At 58.1% G+C, this 17,008-nt stretch overlaps 4 protein-coding genes across 4 annotated transcripts; 2 read left to right on the forward strand and 2 right to left on the reverse strand.

Annotated features, from left to right (window-relative positions):
• Positions 1-1,280: 1,280 nt before the first annotated feature.
• On the reverse strand, positions 1,281-3,530 carry D7B24_008485 (uncharacterized protein; the record flags this gene model as incomplete). The annotated part of the gene is made up of 4 exons (XM_028642572.1): positions 1,281-1,846; positions 1,907-2,601; positions 2,657-2,794; positions 2,857-3,530. The coding sequence occupies 4 exons, from the start codon at positions 3,528-3,530 to the stop codon at positions 1,281-1,283; spliced, it is 2,073 nt and encodes a 690-aa protein (XP_028493595.1).
• A 1,328-nt stretch (positions 3,531-4,858) lies between these two features.
• D7B24_008486 (uncharacterized protein) lies at positions 4,859-5,236 on the forward strand (the record flags this gene model as incomplete). The annotated part of the gene is made up of 2 exons (XM_028642573.1): positions 4,859-5,025; positions 5,101-5,236. 2 exons carry the CDS (start codon positions 4,859-4,861, stop codon positions 5,234-5,236), a joined length of 303 nt encoding a protein of 100 aa, XP_028493596.1.
• Positions 5,237-11,744: 6,508 nt separating this feature from the next.
• D7B24_008487 (uncharacterized protein) lies at positions 11,745-12,851 on the reverse strand (the record flags this gene model as incomplete). Its single annotated transcript, XM_028642574.1, has 3 exons — positions 11,745-12,475; positions 12,538-12,637; positions 12,720-12,851. 3 exons carry the CDS (start codon positions 12,849-12,851, stop codon positions 11,745-11,747), a joined length of 963 nt encoding a protein of 320 aa, XP_028493597.1.
• A 538-nt stretch (positions 12,852-13,389) lies between these two features.
• Positions 13,390-16,950, forward strand: TOF1 (Topoisomerase 1-associated factor 1; the record flags this gene model as incomplete). Its single annotated transcript, XM_028642575.1, has 3 exons — positions 13,390-13,464; positions 13,523-15,899; positions 15,974-16,950. The coding sequence occupies 3 exons, from the start codon at positions 13,390-13,392 to the stop codon at positions 16,948-16,950; spliced, it is 3,429 nt and encodes a 1,142-aa protein (XP_028493598.1).
• Positions 16,951-17,008: the final 58 nt, after the last annotated feature.

The following is a 17,008-nucleotide window of genomic DNA, read 5'->3' on the forward strand; positions in this document are numbered from 1 at the left end:
GGGGTGAAAAAAAGGGGGCAACCACGCAACGTAAGCCTCCGGATCCCGAACACGGACACCCGGAGCGTCATGCCGCAACCGGCAACCGCCGCAAACGTCGCTTCTGTCGCCCACTCACTGTCTTCTGTCTCCGCGACTCGAGTCGAGTCGACGTCTGCCCAAACGTAGGCACGCCGGCCTGCCAGCCAGCGCCGTTTTGTCAACAAGTCATTTTCGGTCCTGCACTGCACCCTGAAGAATTGGTCACGATCAGAGGTAGCGCCCTGCGGGCCCTGACACATCTTCCATGCCTACCGACGCATTGCGAGTCACGAGCCTCTGGTCCTGCAGCTTTTACAGCAAGGGATGTGGAAAAGCAAATTTGAGGCCATGACAGTCAAGCAGGCAGGCAGGGGGGCGAGGAATTGAAGAGGAAGAAGAACAAGAAGAAGAGGTTGCATATTCACAATAGCGATAGCATTCTACCTTTGCCCAGCCTCCCCGTGCGCATGCACGCACGCGATGAATGGCGGGGACAGGCAAGGAAGGCCATGCCGAGGCGGCCCTGAGCGAGCACCATACCTATGTACAGCATCTCGACGTAGGGTCTCTCCGGCGCCGCGATGGTCCGTCCAGTCAACCCTGTTTGGTTGTCGCCTTTCTCGAATGCGACGGATTCCCTTGCCAGTTCTCTCTCCCGATTCCGGTCCCGTATTGCTCGTCGACCATCTGGCTCATGATAGTCCACATGCAGAGCTCGCAGGAAAACAGCATGTTCAAGAGGCAAGAGAAATAGAAAGAAGGAGAAGAATTGGTACGCAAGCCCAAGTGGAGATTCTGCAACAGAAGTGCTTCCATGTCCCGTTTTCGTTGGCCTGCCACCCCTTATCCCGTCCCATGTCTCCTTCGACCCCATCCTTCAAAACTCCAAACATAAAGCAACGCTCTTCTTGCGGCTGGCCATGCTCTGCGGCAAATCGACAAACAAGGTAAAAAATGCAGTGCAGGGCTGGGCTTGATCCTAAAAGATCCCGCAAAGCCAAATGGAAAAGGGGGCCCATCCCCCGAGAACCATGCCGCCCAGAATAGCCCTCCGGCTATGTTGCCAAATCCGTATATCCCCAAGAAAAAAAATCCCTCCCTGAAAACCCAAAAAAATGAATAATGGCACAGGTCCAAAGCGGGTGTAAATATGTGCAGTTGTAGAAGTGAAGTTGAATAGACAACAAGAACTTTCGACCATGGTCTCACGTTCGTCTCAAGTTTTTGATTCGCCCATAGCTCGCTCAAATGTTCTTCACTCAGGTCGAGTTGCCGTATGCTCCGGGCCGAGAAGCTGGCCCGCCTCCAGGCATGGTGAAGCTTCGCTTCCTCTTCAAGGCCGATCCAGATCCGAAATCTGTGCCGTAATCGCTGCGGTGCTCGGTCGCCTGGTGACCACCAGTGAAAGTGTCTCGCATTGGGGTCCTGACGCTGGCGCCTTGGAATGCCTGGGCAAAATCATGTGGAGGCGCGATGGGTGCGCTCATCTGAGGCATCGAGTAGTCGTGGACACCCGATCGGGGGCCGGTGCTTGCGCTGCCGGGAGTGCGGGGAAGTGCAAAGTCCATGGGTGCAGTCAGGGGTGCGGAGGGGTAGCTGGCTGTGTAGCTCGGTGCAGAGGTGCCGCTGAAGTGCGATGTGGCGGAGGAGAGGTCGCGGCTGCTGGCAGAGTGGAGCGAGGAGGATCTATACTGGTTGCGAAGATCGAGCCCCAGGGGGAATGTCGCCGAGGAGGCTCTGTTTCGCAGTCTGTTCTGAGTGGACTGCAAGCTGGAGGGTTGGTAACTGGAGTAGTTGATGTTTGGCGGAGACTGAGAAGCGTGGGCTACGTGGCGGCGTTAGCATGTAACACTACAACAGTCATCAGATACAACAAGAAGCTTACTGGAATACGAGGCCGAGTCGTAGCCGATGCCGCTGGGGCCTGAGGTGCCGCTACTCAGTTGTTCCGGCTGGTAGACTGATTGTTGACGACCGCTCATCTGTGGGCTAGTACTGCCACCGGCGTAGGTAGTATAATCTATCGAGTCTCCTTTCCATGACATACCGGATCGGAGAGGTGACTGCAGGTTGTCGGACCGTGACCTTGACAGCGTCTCGCGAAGATGGAGCGGTTGAAGTGGACGAGCGTGTTGCCGGCCATGCATCATGGACTGGTCGAGGCTGGTTTGTCGACCAAAGGCATTTGTTGGTCTGTGCCCGGCACTCGTGGGCGAGAGGTGACTGCTGTATCCGTATCGGTGATCGTTGGTCGTAGGGGACATGGGGGATAGTATATCAGAGTTGCTTAATGAAGCCGAGGCGCTGAAACCGATGTTTCCAAAAGCTGGGCTCAGACCGGTTGGCGACATGTGGTCCTCTGCCTCGCTTCGTCGCACGTCCACCATCAAAGGTCTCATCATGTGGTCGCTGTATGCAGAGGAGCCGAACTCAACAGGTGAAGCCATCGGGGCCCCGAGCGCATGGACCGCGCCGTATGGTGAGTGAAGAGCCTGCACGTTGTCAAAGTCGTCAGGCACAGCTCGCATTTTGATCATGCGGTCACGATCATCTGCCGTAAGTCGCTTGATCTTGGCACGGCTGACAGAGGTCAGTGAAAGGGGTCAAGGTCCAAGGGCAGGCGTTGTTTTCATACCGGTTCTGGAACCAAACCTGGACCTGCCGTGGGCTCAGACCAGGGATTTCTCGGGACAAGCGTTCCCTGTGGGCTGCGTCAGGATGTGGCTGCTTTGCGAACTCGCTCATCAGAAAACGAGTCTGCTGGTGGGTAAGACTGCTTGGTGTTAGGAGCTGGCCATGACTACTGTGCATGCAGTTGGTATTGTAGTTGCTTACCGGAAACGCTTCATCTTCCTCCGTTGGGCGGTCCTCTCTGCTGCGGTCTGTGGCTGACCTGACGGATTCTCGTCGCCATCCATGTCATCATCGTCGAAGACATCATCATCCTCTTCCTTCAGGAGGACAGTCTCTTCCTCGCTGGCGATCGGGACCGACGAGCTCCCTGGCTCTTGGTCCGTTTGGACCGCAGAAGCTGCTTGCGCCGATGCCATTGGAAAGCTGGAGGTGTCCTGAGCCATCGAGTGTGGCTCATGTGCTGGAGCCGTTGCTGCTTTTGGTGTCGAGGCCTCGAGATGGTGTTGTCCCGGCTGCTCCACGGAGGGAGATCGTTGCTTGATGACTGGTGATAGGGCCTCCGGACTCTTCTGATGGGCTTCGGGTGAGCTTGCATCCAGCTTCACAGAGACGTCCAGCTGGCCAGGCCCACCAGCGGTAGATCGCGGCTGCGAAGCACCCGCGCTCTCATTTCTGGCTTCGTACGGTTGGGAGAAGATGCTGCTTTCGGGAGCCAAGTACGAATACTGTCCCTGCCAGTCAGGTTGCGTCGACAATGGTGCGTCGAGGTGGTTAGACATGCGTGAGGAGCTGCGAGATGGCTTCTGAGAGGTGGTCTCAAACTTGTTGAAGGACCAGTGGCTCGATTCGGTATCAATATGCCTGGTAACTAGCATTGGAAGGGCTGCGGGTTGCTGAGAACGTGGTGTCTTTCTGGGTGGGTGGGACCGCGGTCTGGTGGGCAGACGCAAGCGAGTGACAAGACGCTGGACTGGACTGCTGAAGGAGCGGCGGTTGGACGGCCAGGGGCGGTACGCAAGTCCAAGGGACTGATTGCCTAGATGGAGATCCCCTGAGCCGGGTAGGGGCGTCCTCGACCTCTTCGAAGAGCTAACTCGAGGAGGAAAAAGAAGGGGCTGGCGAACGGGCCTCGTGAAAAGGACCAAGTCGGATCTCCCTTCGAGATGGCGGGAGAAAGGGAGGAAGAGGGAAAGAGAGACAACGGCTAGTGCTCGATTTGACCGTGTATGCAGCCAGACAAATCACTCAGTTGGGCGGACTTCGTTGTTGACCCAAAGGGGCAGAGAGATACGGGTAGGCGGGTAGTTCTCCGAAGGCTCCAGACCCAAGACGGCCTATGCGCGATGTAGAGCGGAGGATGGTGGTGGAAGGACGGGTGTAGTTCGGGTCGATCCGCGAGGAGAGATCAAAAAGGAAGTGCCGTGGTCGAAGTGCCGGTGTGTTGAAGTGATGGGATATGCTCGGAATGAGTATGTGTACCTGGTAAGGAGAGAAGGTCTCAACGTGAAGGAGTGTCACTTGATGAGTTGAGAGAGAGAGGTAGGACTTGGCGACCCCAGGTTCCACGAGGCAGGATGTTATAATGTAGAAATTCGAGGGTGCGCCAGACGACGGTATGCGGGGGGTCGATCGACCAGAGGCGTCCTACATCTGGAAAGTGTCAGACCGCCCATCAAGGATGCCACAGTCTGAAAGGCAACAAGCCGCAAGGACCATTGCTCAGGAACCCCCTGTTTTTAGAATGACGGAGGTGGGAGCAATACCGAGGGGGGGCCGCTGTTCCTTGCGGAGAAAAGTCGAGGCAGGATCCGACGAGGCGTGCAGGGCATGCACGGGGCAGGGCCTCTGGCGCAGTGATGGACCTTGTCGTGATGGGGTCGTATGGGGGGCACCCGGTACATGGATGAGGGTTTGGCGACACGCTTGCAGCATATCAGATCTCTGCTCCGAATCATGGCAGGCAAAGCACACGCCGAGTCATCTGTGCGCTGCTTGTCTGCCTTATTTGTTTTTACCATTGCTTCTTGCGAGACAACACGTACCCTCTATTCACACGGAGACGTTGTGCGCACTGCGGGCGGCTGACCTGCCAGCGTTACTTCGTCTCGAGATCGCTGAAAGGCGCACACACACACACATGAGTGTGAGTGAGAGAGCGGCCGTCCAGTCTCCCCCCGCCCGGCTGAATGGCTAATGCAGTACCATGGTGGCATGGGACCAGACGATTTACTGCGGCGAGCAGCGCGGCGCGGCGAGACATAGAGCCTGGCCCTTGTTGACCAGAGATGGCCAGGCCAAGACCAGGGGTGACAAGATGGCAGATGTTCTTGGGAAAGTGGCAGTGGTTGTCTCGACGTCAGTCCACGAAGGGTAAGCCTTGCTTCGGAGTACTGAGAGAGATTCGGTCCCCACCTGGCCAGGATATGGCGAGACTGAAGCCTCGAGCCTGATTCAAGAGCGCGAGCGCGTTCCACCCCCTTCCCTCAAGCAGCCCGCCGAGGTTGGTTTCAGAGAGCTCGCGGACACCCAAACTGCCCTCCCGCCCACTGCAGATTGGTTGCCGCAAATCGGCGCCTTCTAACATGGATGCCACTGGCACAAGGTTAAGACAGGTCAGACATGTCCCTCGGAGGATAGGCGAAGGACGAAAAGACCTGGTCCGGAGCAGATGGCCTTCTCAGTCTTGGGCGGCCGGCAGGGACCTGCCATGAGAGAGCTTCATTGGCCTCGTAGCCATTAGCTCTGCGTCGACCTCCACGGATGAACGCATGACCGTTGTCGAAGAGCGGACGCGACAGGGGTTCCATTTGGGAAGATCGACAGGTTTGGAGGGTGTGGCTCTCTAGGTAGAGTCTGTGGGCAGGGTGTGCAGGTTAGGAGAGGAGGGGAGGGGTGCGGACATTTCGGCGGCAGCCACAAAAGGACAGGGAATGTATGGCTGGCGGAAAAAGACGAGACAACAGAAGGCTCCACGACTTTTGGGAGGGGGGGGGGGGGCGAAAGAGACCGGCGATGCCTTAACCCCTGGCAGAACCCGTGCAAGGACGCGGGTGACAGGGGCCGAGCACGGGGCAGATCACCAAGGTTTCTAGTCAGATCTCTGGCTCCCGCGCGGTGTCTCGCCATGCCTTGCGCCCGCCCGCACACACTCCGTCAGCCGTGCTTTGCCATGGCATTGCCGAGCCGTAGGAACGAGAACAGAGGGTTTCGCAACGGCTGAATAATAATTGAGAACCCTGCCTCCTCCGTATGAAGTGTGAACGGTGAAAATGGCATCGGAGTGAGTATCGCCATGGTCACATGAGTACCGTACTGGATTAGCAGTAGCGTGCGAGTGGAAAGACACGTGTGGGGTGCCTGAGCAAGCTACACTGTCCCGCCAACAGGTGGCCTGTTCACGGTGTTCCGACTCCCAATGAGTCGAGTAGCTCATTCTGGCGCGCGATGCAGCATGAAGACGAGTGCAGGTCCATGGCAGAGCAGGAGGGCATGAACAACTCCTTCACCACTCGCATGCGTACTGCTTGATGTCATGCTACCTGCTCTAAGAATATGTTGCATGTCGACATTATTGGGATGAAAGAGTGACCATTCGGCACTAGCAAGCTGGAGCCCAAGGTTTGTGCTGTGGAGCGCACTCCCTGCCTAGTGAATTGGGTTGTGCTTCTAGCCCAGTCGCGCGAGACACCACCGATAGCGGCACTTGACAGGACGTAGGGTGCTTCCCCCTCGTGGTGGTGCTCACGCGAAACTTCCTCACCACCACGTGTGGGCGACAGCGGAGGCGATGGGAGGGGCCAGCAGAGAGGACCCGTCGGGTGACTGATACGCCATGTGAAGTGAGACGGCACCGTCAGGACGGCATAGACCGTAATGCTACCTTGAATAGGGTACCTAGCATTGAAAGTGACCAGCAACAACAGTCAGCGCCCACGCCCTGCCTGTAACCCGAACCATGGACTGGTGCTGATTCGGACCATGACCTCCCAAGTCAATCGTCAGGCTCGCACTCGCTGCCGTCGGTTCTGTGGGAACTTGCTCCGAACAGGCCGCAGGCTGATAGGTGTGATTGTGCCACCAGGGACCAGAGTGCAGCCGCCTTGCGAAGATATGCACCAGTACCCTTCGCACCGAGGATGTTATTCTGATTGCTCCCGAGTGCCGAGGACGGCACGAAACGTCGAAGCGATCGGAAAACCTTCGACAACTGACTGACTTCGAGATCGGGCTGGTGGCAGGGCGCCACTGGCAATTGACAATACACGGCCAGAAACTGGGTGCTGTGCTCTTGAGTTCGAGGGGTAAATGCCGCTTTGGTAGGGCCGCGGAGCGGCCGCAGATTCCTACTGGACCGAGAACGGGTAGATCGCTTTGTTGCGAGAACTGGAGCCCCCAAGTCAGGGGTACAGGGCGCTTGGGTCAGGTCCTGCTTGACGCCGTGCCCGCTCACGCCGGCACGATCGAGCGTTGTTGCGTCCCACAGTGTGTGTGGGCAGCCCTCAGTGCTCGTCACTCAGGTCTGTGCTCCCACCTCGACGGACCCGAAGAGAAAAATGGTCTGCAACTTGCTGGTCCTGAGCAATCCGGATGTCATCCGTGGTTTCATCCCTTGCGGGGGTGTGGTCTGCCGCAAGAAAATACCGTGTTGGTTTGATGTGATCGATTGCCGTCCTTCCATCCATCAGCGATCACGGCTCATCAGCGATCATTGCTCATTAATCTTGGTGAGGCCCACAGACGCAACGACTCGTGCCTTCAAACTCTCTCCATTTTACCGAAGGAACCGCATCGACGTGTTGGTCCTGGCACTCTCTCACCAACCTAGCCCTGCCGAAAGAGACACTCCACACCCCCCTGAAGCCCAATCCGTTCTGACATGCACCAGTCAGGCACGCGTTGTGCACAACTGGACAGACGAAACAGCCCAAGGTTCGAGGTGTTCGTGGACGCGTCGCGTCCGAGCCTTGTGCCACATTCAACCCTCGCATTCGGATGCCCCGATGCTTTTCTTGGCGCCTATGCGCCATCTTATGAGGGCGATCATTTTGAGAAGCCTGCGGTGAGCAAGGGTTTCGTCGCGTCTTCCGTTGGCCCTGCGAGATTCCGAAAGGGTGGACTTTGTGGACAGGCAGCAACATTTCGTTGAACTGGGTGGACCGACAACCATGGCAGGCTGGAAATGCTTCATTTCCTGGAGGATCTGGCTGTCAAGATCTGCAACATGATGTGTACGAAACATTCGACGCCATGGGCAAAGTTGTCGAAAGCCCGCCAATCCGCCCCCAATTTCTCCACCAGCCTCATGCCAGCTTTTCGACACACGGCTTGTAACCTAAAGTGAGGTCAGGTTGTGGATGATTTGAGTTGTGGCAGACCACCCTGGCGCAATCTAAGCATCGGCAAGCCTGTAAACTTGACACAACGGCTTGTCGAGCGCCTAACCTTGTTGGGCTTTTGGTCGGCGACACGTCGATGCTAGGGGGAGATGAAGTGCGCTGGAAGATTCCGACAGCACGGCAGCCGTGGGGCAGGAAATGGTGTCAGGGGCCCTGTGGATGCTTCTCTGGGCCTTCTGGCGCTTCTGGTGGTGCGCGAGCGCGACCGGTCTAATGGTGCACCGACACCGAGGGCTCCAGTGTCCCGGTTGGCTTGCCGGTGGTGGACAGCCCCGCTTGCTGGAGCTCTCAAGTCGTCGTCGCCTCGTCCCCGACGACCCCGCTGGCGACCCATCTACCTGTCGAGCGGGTGACGGACTTTTGGGAGTCCTACGGTGGCAATGTCAGACAACCAGGGCAGAGGCATACCAGTAAAGTGGCGGATCAACAACGACATGGCTTACGGCTTGTTCGTGCCACGCGGTCGTGGCCGTGTTCAACAACCAAAGGTCAGCCACAGAGGTGTGCCCCATGTTGCTGCTTCGCGACAATACGCCCCGTGGCCCCCCGCCGTCCCCTTGTACCTGAGTTGCTGCACAGCACACCAGCACAGCACAGCGCATGCACGGCAAGTAGCCGTGTCGTCGGGGGTGAAGTAGCCTCGGGGGACACAGAGTTCGGCGATTGCCACCGAGATTGGCTAGGACGTCCATCTCGTACCACGCTGGCTTGGTGGAGGGGGGTGAGCTGTTCCCAAGTTGTCTGTCGTCAGTCGATTTGGTCCCTGCAATCAACGAAGCTTGACAGTGACTTTCGGGCTGCTTGGCGGCGGCAGGGTGGTCGCATTCTAATTTCGTGCGTGTCAGAATCGTGGTCACGACCAGGTTGGGGCTGCAAGTGGACGTGCAGTCCTGTCAAGTGTCGACGATGAGATGTCAGCGGGAGCCAGATTGTCGATCTAACGGGAGTCGTCGAAGCTTGCGAGGGTAATGCGTTGAGGGCATGATAGTCCTTCGTATGGCGCGGCGCGGCCGGGTACCCAGGTTCCAGGTAATGTCTTGGCCCTTTGGGCCAAAGAAGGGGGGGGGGGAGGAGACGCACAAGCAACGCAACTGTGTCTTCGGATTCCTCGATGGCCTTGGGCCGCCTGACTCGTTTCGAGTGCTCGTCAGGATTATCGACACACCTCGAAGATGCAGATTTTGGGTCCTACCTGGTATGGGTAGGACTAGGGTTGATTCATGGATGGAGGGTGGTCCAGGGATTCCCTGTTCGACTAGCGAATTCAAGTCCAAGGTTAGTTTTGCTTGGGGCTGGCTGATGAACAGTGGATGGAAGTGACCGATGGGATGGGTTGACTTTTCGTCGGCGGAAGGGAAACGATGGCTAGGTGAGGTCACAAGTTTGGCTGTGCTCTGATGTGGTCTGTTCTTGGCAGTCCAAGTCGCAGTGTGTCGGCTTGGCAGTGGCCGCTTGGCCGTGACTGCCAAGGTTGCAGCATCTGCCGCGCCTCACTTGGTGATGCCGCGCTCCGGCACATTTGGACCTTAGCCAGGGGCGGCGCAGGCAGCAGCAACTGCCCGCGCGAGCTAGGGCTACATACGTGCCTATCGGTACCTACCTCCCTTAGGTAAGGTACCTTGGTTGAACAGCCAGGTGATTCTTAGCTCGCGTGGCGCAAGGGACCTACCTTAATCCAATAGAGGTAGGTAGGTAGGAAGATCGATACCTAACTTACCTGCTTATCTACTCGTACGGTACTTGCCTTGCAAGCGTATGAGCTTGCTGCCTGACCTTGAGGTGGCGGAGAGGCTCCACGAGCTTGCCGTCGGAGGGTGGCTTGAGGCAAGTGCCATACGCTCTCCATCATAGGTACCTAGGGAGGTACCCATGAGCGGCCAGCCTGTGGCCGGGAACAAACAACGACGGGTCGTGCAGCAGGGCCAGATGGCCGGGAGACTGGGAGACTGGGAGGCCGGGAGGCCGGAAGACCTGTAGTAGGCGCACGCGCTTGCGCGAGCACAAGCACAAGCACAAGCAGGAACAAGCAGGCGCAGGCAGGCAGGCACCGTCAGACCCCGCGGTTTCCACGAAATCTAGCGCTGCAAGTTGCCGCTTCCAGCTTTGCAGCTTGCAGCTTGCAGCGGGCATTCATTCATCTTGGCAAAAGCAGGGCTGTCTGGTGACTGCCGCTGGGAAGGGGAGCCTTGAGATCAGCGTGGGTCGGCACTTCGCAACTTAGTCATGGTTCTCATGGTCAGAGGGAAGATCCCCGACCCATTCACGTATGGGACCACCCAAACTATTGACCCTATTCCCTTTTGGCCGTCGTCGTCTGAACTCTGTTGAAGCTTTTTGAGCTGTTTTTGAAGGAAACCCCTCTCGCCGCTTCTCATTAGGACCTTCGTCAGTCCGTGCCGGGACTCGAGCAGACGACGGGGGGCCCGTAGGGCTATGGTCCTTCTGAGACGTTCATCGTCAGGTAAAGCCGCACCCCCCGCCAGATGCCCCGAGACCACAGCCAAGGTTGGTGCATGGCCCGAGTGTCATGGTCCAAGTCGGCTTCCTCTCACACCAGGCCGGAAGAGGAGAGAGATGGAGAGCGAGTGGTGCCAAGAAAAGAATCAGTCGACGAGGCTTTGCCAAGACAGGTGCAGTTCGCGCTCGTCTGCGTCCTGTTGTTTATGCCTCGATGCTTTGTCCCATGTTTCTGCGAATAGACAGACATGTTCACTCTTGGCCCTACTCAGCCGACATGTCGCTCAAAGTTTAATTTCGTCGCCAGCACGACGGATATGCCCGGTCCTTCTTCATCTTACCCGGCCCAAAGCAGCATGGGAAACAGCCAGCGCGCGCGTGCAAAGCGGCAGTCTCATGAGTCGCGCCTCAGACGATCAAATCCCGTTCATCTGGCTGTGATGATACTCGTGACGGGAGATTTGGTTCCTCCCCCCCTTCTTGCCGTCTTAATCTCTGCCCCCCCTTAACGAAACCTCTACACGGTACGTGACCCCCTGCGTGCTCAGGGCGCTGACCACCACGTCCCTACCCTGTGGTAGATGTGAGTGAGCCAGGCCGTCCAGCTGGCTGGGTTGGGCGCTGGACCCTCCCGACAAAAGCAGATCGCCCCAGGCCCACGTTGGCTAGACTCGCGATCGCTACCGCCCTATCTGGCTTTTGGTTGTCTGGACTAAAGTGTGCATCAGACACACAGCACTTCAGTTGCTGAGCGTGTTGCTATTCCTGTCTTTTCGTTTGCACCCGTTCCGTTGAAACGCTCGACAGGCAGTAGACACCTTTCAGATAGATGACAGCTTGGCATACGGATGACCTCCCCAAGATACACGCCGACGGGACTGACCTACCTACCCGCGCTGGTGTTCTAGGCCATCGTCCAATTGCCCGGCACCCCAGTGTGACCCTCCGAAACGTCAACCAGCAATTTCCCCGCCCACATGCTGATTTCAACATATGACCTGACGAAGGCGCGCCAAGCATCATGGCCTCATTCATAGCCTCAGCATCCAATGACGAAGTGCACTGCCAAGACTTGTCGATATTGCCGGGCTCAGTGGAAACTATCTCTCGAGGCATTTTCTCCTGTCTCTCGCTTTCTCTGCCTCTCAGCCCATCTCGCAGCTGAGGTTCCCCCGGACTTCTTGGCACTCTCCTCCAAGCCTCCTCCCCTCCCCCCCCACCTTCTCTGCCCCTCCTCTAGTAGTCGTAGAAACCCTTGCCGCTCTTCTTACCCAGCCACCCGGCATCGACCATCTTGCGCAGCAGCACGCTAGGTCGGTATTTGGAATCGCCCGTCTCCTCGTGGAGGACCTTCATGATGGCCAGGCATGTATCAAGCCCAATAAAGTCAGCGAGCTGCAAGGGTCCCATGGGCACGTTGGTGCCGTTCTTCATAATGGCGTCGATCGAGTCGCGGTCGCCGACCGCCGTTTCGAGGCAGATGACAGCCTCGTTGATGTACGGCATCAGAATCCGGTTTGCCAAGAAGCCAGGCGAATCCGCGGACACGGACGTGATCTTGCCCATGGCCCTGCAAAACTCAATTGCCGTGTCGAGCGTGTCTTGGCTCGTCTGCAGGCCGCTGATGATCTCGACGCCCTTTTGCACCGGCACGGGGTTCATGAAATGGGTCGACACGACGCGGGAGCTTGCCGACGTATCCGTCGGGTTCTTGGTCGTCGCGGCGGCGATGCTCGTGATGGAGATGGACGACGTGTTGGTGGCAAGGATGGCATGCTTGGGGCAGATCTCGGCCAGCTGCGCAAAGATGTCGAACTTTAGCTTGGGGATCTCGGGCACAGCCTCAATGACAAAGTCCACGTCCGACAGCTTGTCGAGCGAGCTGGCCGGCGTCAGAAGGGACCGGGCGTGGTCCGCCTGCTCCTGTGTGATTCTCGACTTGGCCACGTCCTTGGCCAGGAGCTTCTCTGAGGGGTTGTGAGTGACAACAGTTCTGACATCCGCCGCGCCCGCACCACAGTGCACGAACCTGCAAATGCAATGCCCCTCTTGAGGGATGCCTCGGACGTGTCAACGACAGTGACCGGGACCTGAGCCTTCTGAGCGGCCACGAGCGCAATTCCCAGACCCTGCATTGCGGTGTGTCAGTGACCAGTATCGTTGGCATTTCGCCTTGCTGCTTCAATTGTCACATGGTACGCGAGAACTCACCATCTGGCCTGCGCCGATAACTCCAAGTCGCTGCACCTTTGCGGCGGCATCCAGCCTTAGCGAAGAGCTGAAATATCTCGCTTGACTCCCAACCCGGGCCACGGGCCGCATTCTCGCGATGGTGGACGCCATTTCTGGAAATATGAGGATTCAAGGTTGCGGCAGGGTTTTGGGGAGGGGGGGTGGCAGAGTGATTGAGCTGCTGAGGTTGGAAATCGCAGTGAGCCGGGGGGAGGCTGACAACCAACAATGTCTTTGAAAATATGATTGTAGATATTGGATAGAATGTCTTACTAGCAGTTGTTTTCGTCACGAATCTGTCCTTTCATGAGTTGAAGCGTGTCTTGCAAGAAGTTCCATCTCGACCTTCGGCACGACAGCAGCAGCAGCATGAGATCACGACCCTCGGCTAACCTCGGCCTTAGATAAGCGGAAACCCAATGGCTTATCGACAGATCAGTTTACCCGGAGAACTACCGGTCAACTCACACTCGCGTTGTAACGCGTCAAGGCGCGTCTCCCTGGAGAATTGTATGGGGGTCAGGATTCTGGGTTGCTGGATGCCCATATCGCCGAGTCACCCCACCAACCATCCAGACCCAATGCCTGCTGTGAGCCACTGGGATCGGTACTGAATAGATTCCAAGTGCCCTCCTCGCCCATTGCCATCATGGAGATGCCAGATGGGACAACAGACATCGTCCATCCCGAAGTACGGGCACACATCAACAGCTTAGTCTCCGCTGTAAGTTGCTGCTCTGCCGCGCCTGGACGCTCCATTCCAAAAGCTGACCCTGGTACAGCTCGGTGGCATCAGCGCAGATGACGACGGACGCTACAACCTGGGAGACGACGCTCTCGAGGTCCTCCGCGACTTGAAGAAATGGATACGGTTTTACGACGAGAAGACGAACCGCATGGACGTCGCACGATGCATCGCGGAAGCCAACCTGATCGATGGCGACCTGCTTCCCATCCTGGCGACATGGCCTGAAAATTCCACCGACAACAAGTTTAGATCGAGGATCGCACTCGCGTGCTTCGAAATCATGGTGCCGCTGACGTGGCCCATGGAGCGCGATCCCGAGCAGACGACAGTCAACCATCACCGACACATGCCCGCCCTGCAGCTCGCACAAGTCGGCTACAAACGATCCATCATCAACTTTGACGGTGCGCGGATCCTGCACGCCGCAGCCAGGGTTGCCCTCCCGGCCATGGCCGCGCCGATTGGGGAGCGCGCCCCGCGAGACCAGGGCATCATCAAGCTGGTGCTCTTCTTCTTGAGGAATGTCGCCATGATCGAGCCCCAGCCAAACGTCAAATATGAGGGCGAGGAGTCACAGATCTCTCGCTCGGCTACGATTGACGCCTTCTCCTACCAAGACATCTTCATGGTCCTCCTGACCATCGCATCCAACATGGGCGAGGACTTCCGGACCGAGGACGTGACCATCATGGAGATCATCTACCATCTCGTCAAGCGCGTTGACGTCAAAAAGCTGTTCATGAGTGAGCAGCAGGTGAACAAGGCCAAGGCGGATGAGCTGTCGGTCATGATGGGCAAGGAGAACGCAATGCTCAAGGCCCAGAACCGCAAGGGGCCCACACGTCACAACCGCTTCGGCACGGTCATCTGGGTGAAGCGCGCCGACGGCAAGATGACTGCAGTCTCCGGACAGGAAGCTCTGGTGGATGTGGCCTCGAGGCGGAAGAAGATGGACGAGACGAAAAAGTTCAAGCCGCCCCGCAAGGCCAGGTCAAAGACGGACTCGCACATGAAGGATCTAGGCGAGCTGCCGAAGCTGGATGCTCGTGCCTACTCGCAGCTGAGGAGTTTTGTCGAGGAATTCCTGGATGCCGGCTTCAACCCCTTATTTGAGCATGTCAGAAAGTCCATCGACCGCGAGGCCTCACACGTGCTGTCATACCACCGGAGACAGTTTCTGTATCTGGTGGCGTGGTTCTTGGAGGCGGAGCGAACCCGGAAGAGCTCGCAGCGCGCTTCTGCGCCGAAGAATTCGGCAGAGGAAGTCAGCAGCTTCAACTTGGTCGCCGCCGTCCTCAACCAGTCCACCTTTATCACTCTCAACAGGACCATGACCCAGGCCTGGGAGCATAAGGACTGGCCAGAATTGACCGCCTCAATGAGGTGTCTCACGCAGATCCTGCTGACGGTGCAGGAGATGTCCCATTCGCCCAACGAGGACGACCAGGAGATCGCGGAGAATACACTGAGCCGTCTGTTCTACGAAGACGCCATGCACGATCTGATAGCCAACGTCGTGAGACAGTACAAGGAGCAGGGTTTCGACTATCTCGATGCCGCCACGGAGCTGACACATCACTTCCTACGCATCTTGGAGGCATACTCAAAACAAAACGTGGACATGCAAGTCCGGTCTCGGCGGAGGACGAGGCGCAAGAAGAAGGCGGCCAAAGAAGCGTCGGCCGATGGCGAGGGCGACGAAGACGAAGCCGATGATTCCGGGGACGACGAGAAGAACGCCGAGCTGACCACCAAGGAGCGCAAGTTCGACTTTCAGCGGTTCAGCGCCCGCTTCACGCCACAAGGCGTCGTCGACACGTTTGTGGCATTCACCAAGTTTTACAAAGATCTCAGCGACGAGCAACTTAAGCGCGCCCACCGCTACTTCTACCGCGTGGCCTTCAAGCACGACGCGAGCGTCATGCTGTTCCGCGTGGACATTGTCCACCTCCTCCACGAGATGGTCAAGGGCCCTGAACCTCTGGACAAGGCGTCGAGCATGTACAAGGAGTGGGAGGAGCTGGCGAAGCAGATCCTGCGCAAGTGCTTCAAGAAGATCGACGAGAGGCCGGCCCTCCTCATCGAGATGCTCTTCTCCAAGATTAGCAGCACGGCGCACTACCTCGAATACGGCTTTGAGAAGCAGACAATCTCAACGTCAAGGCCCCGACCCGCAGCTGATCTCGAGTTCAAGTACACCGAGGACCGCGAGCAGCAGATGGCCATTGCCGTTGGTGTGCTTCTCGACAAGAGCCAGTCGGACCACATCGCGTGGGTCAAGAAGATCCTCACCAACGCCGAGCAGGAGCGCCGCGCTCTCGCGGCAGCAGAAGAGATCCTCCCCTCCGTCGAGGCAACGGGCGACAACGACGAGCCGGTCGACAAGCCAGCAGACAGCTTCATGCCGTACAGTAAGTCAAGCGCCCGCCGCGTCCCCCTTCTCCTGTCAGCAGCACCCTGAAGATTAACACGGCGACCCTCCCAGCTGCCCGTCCCGACAACGATGCCCGCCAGGCAGCCATGTTCAAGAATGCCCACCTCCGCCTCCTCATGCGCCTCGCGGGGCTCGAGCGTCACGCTCCCGCCATCGACGAGTCTCCCGACAGCCTCTGGGTCGTCCCCGCGTCGGCGACCCCGGACCAACTGCGCGAGACGCTCGATCTTATCAACAAGGCCGAGTTCAGCCCGCCCGTCTTCGAAGAGGGCGTCCTCGCCGAGCACCAGCTCCGCCGCAAGACGGCCACGCGCAAAAAGGCGCAGTACGACGACGACGACGGCGAGGGCGAGGACGACGACGACGAAGAAGAAGACGGCGACGTCGCCAACGCAGCCCTCTTCCCCGCCGGCGGACCGACAGAGCGCAAGGTCGTCGACGGCAAGAAGAAGAAGAAGAACAAGACAAGGCATGTCCGCAAACGCCGCGAACGGGACCCGGATGCCTCGGGCTCCGACGACGATGACGAAGCGGCCCGGGACCGAGCGCGCGCCCGCCGCGAGAGGGAGAGGGCCAAGCTGGAGAAGATCAAGTCGCAGCTCTACGTCGCGGCGAGCGACGACGAGACGGACGACGAGCGCGATGCCGCCTTCTTCGCGCGCGAGGAGGCGCAGCGCAAGAGGATGGCCAAGGCCGCCGCCGCCGGGGTGGACGTGTCCGAGGTCGCTGTGCCGGCGGCGAGGAAGGAGCCGCAGTTGATAGCGGTGGGTGATGACGATGACGACGATGTTCTGCTTGCCGATATCCACGGGGCGGGGACAGATGAGGAGAATGAAGACGACAATGGTGAAGAGCCGTCTGCGTCGTCAAGCCAAGAGGGTAGGAAGCGGAAAGGGTCTGGGGTCGTGGATGCTGACGGTGACGTCGAAATGGACGACGAGGATGAAGATGACCTGCCAGTGCCGAGCGCGAGGCCGCGGAAAAGGATCAAGGGCGGGTTTGTCATGGAAAGCAGCGATGAGGAATAGGGGGGGCTTGGCATTAGCGATCTGGCGTTCATCAGTTTCAAATCACATAAAAGTCGTG

The sequence above is a fragment of the Verticillium nonalfalfae genome (genome assembly GCF_003724135.2).
Source record: "Verticillium nonalfalfae strain VnAa140/NRRL 66861 chromosome Unknown scaffold_77, whole genome shotgun sequence".
NCBI lineage: Eukaryota > Fungi > Ascomycota > Sordariomycetes > Glomerellales > Plectosphaerellaceae > Verticillium > Verticillium nonalfalfae.